The sequence below is a fragment of the Calidris pugnax genome, unplaced genomic scaffold (assembly GCF_001431845.1).
Source record: "Calidris pugnax isolate Ruff unplaced genomic scaffold, ASM143184v1 scaffold929, whole genome shotgun sequence".
Lineage (NCBI taxonomy): Eukaryota > Metazoa > Chordata > Aves > Charadriiformes > Scolopacidae > Calidris > Calidris pugnax.
The window spans coordinates 6,580-8,896 of NW_015091592.1; the positions used below are offsets into that span (position 1 = coordinate 6,580).

At 63.1% G+C, this 2,317-nt stretch overlaps 1 protein-coding gene across 1 annotated transcript in view; it reads right to left on the reverse strand.

Annotated features, from left to right (window-relative positions):
• LOC106899872 (DENN domain-containing protein 4B-like) overlaps positions 1–2,153 on the reverse strand; it is a gene marked incomplete at both ends in the record, with an annotated part of 5,773 nt that extends 3,620 nt beyond the window's left edge. The window contains one exon of the mRNA XM_014961808.1: positions 2,025–2,153. Within this exon, the coding sequence (XP_014817294.1) occupies positions 2,025–2,153 (129 nt within the window). The remainder of the gene's footprint in view (positions 1–2,024) is intronic.
• Positions 2,154–2,317: the final 164 nt, after the last annotated feature.

Below are 2,317 nucleotides of genomic sequence, written 5' to 3' on the forward strand. Positions count from 1 at the left end.
CAGACCCCTCCCTATAAGCCTCCCCTGCCCCAAACACCCCCTACCTCCTCCAGTGCCCCCCAAGTTGGTGTCCCCCCCCATCACCTTGTAGTAGATGTGGGTGATGGCATTGGAGACGATGCCGGCATCTTTCTCAACCCCTGTGTCTCTCAACCCAGGGCAGGGGGGCAACCAGGGGCCATCAGAGGTGGCCACGGACCCTTCCCCATAAACCTCCCTTGCCCCAAACGCCCCCTACTTCCTCCGGTGCCCCCCAAGTAGGTGTCCCCCCCACCATCACCTCCTTGTAGCTGTAGGTGATGGCGTTGGGGACGATGTCCGCGCCTTTCTCAACCCCTGTGTCTCTCAACCCAGGGCAGGGGGGCAACCAGGGGCCATCGGGGTGGCCACAGACCCCTCCTCATAAACCTCCCCTGCCCCAAACGCCCCCTACTTCCTCCGGTGCCCCACAAGTAGGTGTCCCCCCCACCATCACCTCCTTGTAGCTGTAGGTGATGGCGTTGGGGACGATGTCCGCGCCTTTCTCAACCCCTGTGTCTCTCAACCCAGGGCAGGGGGGCAACCAGGGGCCATCGGGGTGGCCACAGACCCCTCCTCATAAACCTCCCCTGCCCCAAACGCCCCCTACTTCCTCCGGTGCCCCACAAGTAGGTGTCCCCCCCACCATCACCTCCTTGTAGCTGTAGGTGATGGCGTTGGGGACGATGTCCGCGCCTTTCTCAACCCCTGTGTCTCTCAACCCAGGGCAGGGGGGCAACCAGGGGCCATCGGGGTGGCCACAGACCCCTCCTCATAAACCTCCCCTGCCCCAAACGCCCCCTACTTCCTCCGGTGCCCCACAAGTAGGTGTCCCCCCCACCATCACCTCCTTGTAGCTGTAGGTGATGGCGTTGGGGACGATGTCCGCGCCTTTCTCAACCCCTGTGTCTCTCAACCCAGGGCAGGGGGGCAACCAGGGGCCATCGGGGTGGCCACAGACCCCTCCTCATAAACCTCCCCTGCCCCAAACGCCCCCTACTTCCTCCGGTGCCCCACAAGTAGGTGTCCCCCCCACCATCACCTCCTTGTAGCTGTAGGTGATGGCGTTGGGGACGATGTCCGCGCCTTTCTCAACCCCTGTGTCTCTCAACCCAGGGCAGGGGGGCAACCAGGGGCCATCGGGGTGGCCACAGACCCCTCCTCATAAACCTCCCCTGCCCCAAACGCCCCCTACTTCCTCCGGTGCCCCACAAGTAGGTGTCCCCCCCACCATCACCTCCTTGTAGCTGTAGGTGATGGCGTTGGGGACGATGTCCGCGCCTTTCTCAACCCCTGTGTCTCTCAACCCAGGGCAGGGGGGCAACCAGGGGCCATCGGGGTGGCCACAGACCCCTCCTCATAAACCTCCCCTGCCCCAAACGCCCCCTACTTCCTCCGGTGCCCCACAAGTAGGTGTCCCCCCCACCATCACCTCCTTGTAGCTGTAGGTGATGGCGTTGGGGACGATGTCCGCGCCTTTCTCAACCCCTGTGTCTCTCAACCCAGGGCAGGGGGGCAACCAGGGGCCATCGGGGTGGCCACAGACCCCTCCTCATAAACCTCCCCTGCCCCAAACGCCCCCTACTTCCTCCGGTGCCCCACAAGTAGGTGTCCCCCCCACCATCACCTCCTTGTAGCTGTAGGTGATGGCGTTGGGGACGATGTCCGCGCCTTTCTCAACCCCTGTGTCTCTCAACCCAGGGCAGGGGGGCAACCAGGGGCCATCGGGGTGGCCACAGACCCCTCCTCATAAACCTCCCCTGCCCCAAACGCCCCCTACTTCCTCCGGTGCCCCACAAGTAGGTGTCCCCCCCACCATCACCTCCTTGTAGCTGTAGGTGATGGCGTTGGGGACGATGTCCGCGCCTTTCTCAACCCCTGTGTCTCTCAACCCAGGGCAGGGGGGCAACCAGGGGCCATCGGGGTGGCCACAGACCCCTCCCCATAAGCCTCCCCTGCCCCAAACGCCCCCCACCTCCTCCGGTGTCCCCCCCCACCTCTGTCACCTTGTTGTAGTAGCCGTAGGTGACGGTGTTGGGGACGATGCCGGCGCGTTTCATCTCCAGCAGCACCCGCACGGAGAGCACGGGTTCCCCGTACTGCCCACAGAGCTGCATCAGGATCCGGTAACACACCTGGGGGGGGGACATGTTACAGTTTGAGAAAACCCCTAAAAATAACCCATCATCATTTAGAATCATTGAATGGGTAGAGTCAGAAGGGACCTTCAAGATCATCTCCTTCCAAGGGCCACCTCCCACCAGCCCAGGTTGCTCCAAGCCCCCTCCAACCTGCCCTT